At 47.4% G+C, this 823-nt stretch overlaps 1 protein-coding gene across 2 annotated transcripts in view; it reads left to right on the top strand.

Annotated features, from left to right (window-relative positions):
- The first annotated feature begins 331 nt into the window (after positions 1-331).
- The window catches only part of CCN4 (cellular communication network factor 4), a 35,192-nt gene continuing 34,700 nt past the window's right edge, over positions 332-823 (top strand). The window contains exon 1 of one of the 2 annotated variants that reach the window (XM_015856371.2): positions 332-620. In XM_015856371.2, coding sequence (XP_015711857.1) covers positions 573-620 — 48 coding nt within the window. In that variant the 5' untranslated portion in view covers positions 332-572. The remainder of the gene's footprint in view (positions 621-823) is intronic. The other variant, XM_015856372.1, reaches the window with a different exon arrangement.

The raw sequence follows: 823 nt of genomic DNA on the forward strand, positions 1-823 counted from the left end.
TTCTGATTCAGGTTTCTCTGTAAAGAGGGGTGCCCCACGGGCTGCACTCACAGGTCTGACCCCTTCTGCACTGAAAGAAGAGCCACTCTTATCTAGACTGTATACACCAAACATCTGGGGATATTTGCTTGCCTATTATTCATAAGCAGCTAAGTCAGACTAAACGTTTTTTTCAGTCTTAGCTGAATGCCATTAGCAGTGTTATGCACAGGCTCTGAGCCTCTCAGTGCAGAGTTAAATCGCAGTGTTGGACCACTGTGCTGCAGCTTTCCCTTTAAGAGCCCTTTGGCTAACGGCAATGCACTGAAATGCAGGAGGTGGGACAACACCACACACAAAAATGAAGAAGTGAAGGCAGGAAAAGTTTCTCCAGAGGAAAAATGCAGGGCTTGTCCTTCACCCTGACGTCAGATCTGTCTTTAATAAAATCCCCAAAGAGCCAAGAGAAAAAGGCAGAGTGCCTAGGCTAGGTTACCAGTAAAGGATTGCTCTGAATTCCCGAAAGTGGTGTTTTTGTTCAAAACGGCTCTAAATCTGGGTTCAATCAATGTATTTAATCCCGGCTTCCAGGGATGAGGTGGCTTTTGCCCTGGATTCTAGCAACAAGCAGCATTTTGCAGGTGAGTTTGAAAACTGCAGGAGTATCCTCTGCAAACACTCTTGTGCTTAGTGCATGGTAGGGTGGTGGGAGCGAGTGTGGTGCATATGGGAAAGTCTGAACTTGTAAGTGGTGGGAAGATGAGAGTGGAAGTGAGCAGGGAAAGGTGAGCTGTGAGAGAAAGGGGAAGGGGAAGAGGAAGGGGAAAGGGAAGGGGAAGGGGAA

The sequence above is a fragment of the Coturnix japonica genome, chromosome 2, assembly GCF_001577835.2.
Source record: "Coturnix japonica isolate 7356 chromosome 2, Coturnix japonica 2.1, whole genome shotgun sequence".
Lineage (NCBI taxonomy): Eukaryota > Metazoa > Chordata > Aves > Galliformes > Phasianidae > Coturnix > Coturnix japonica.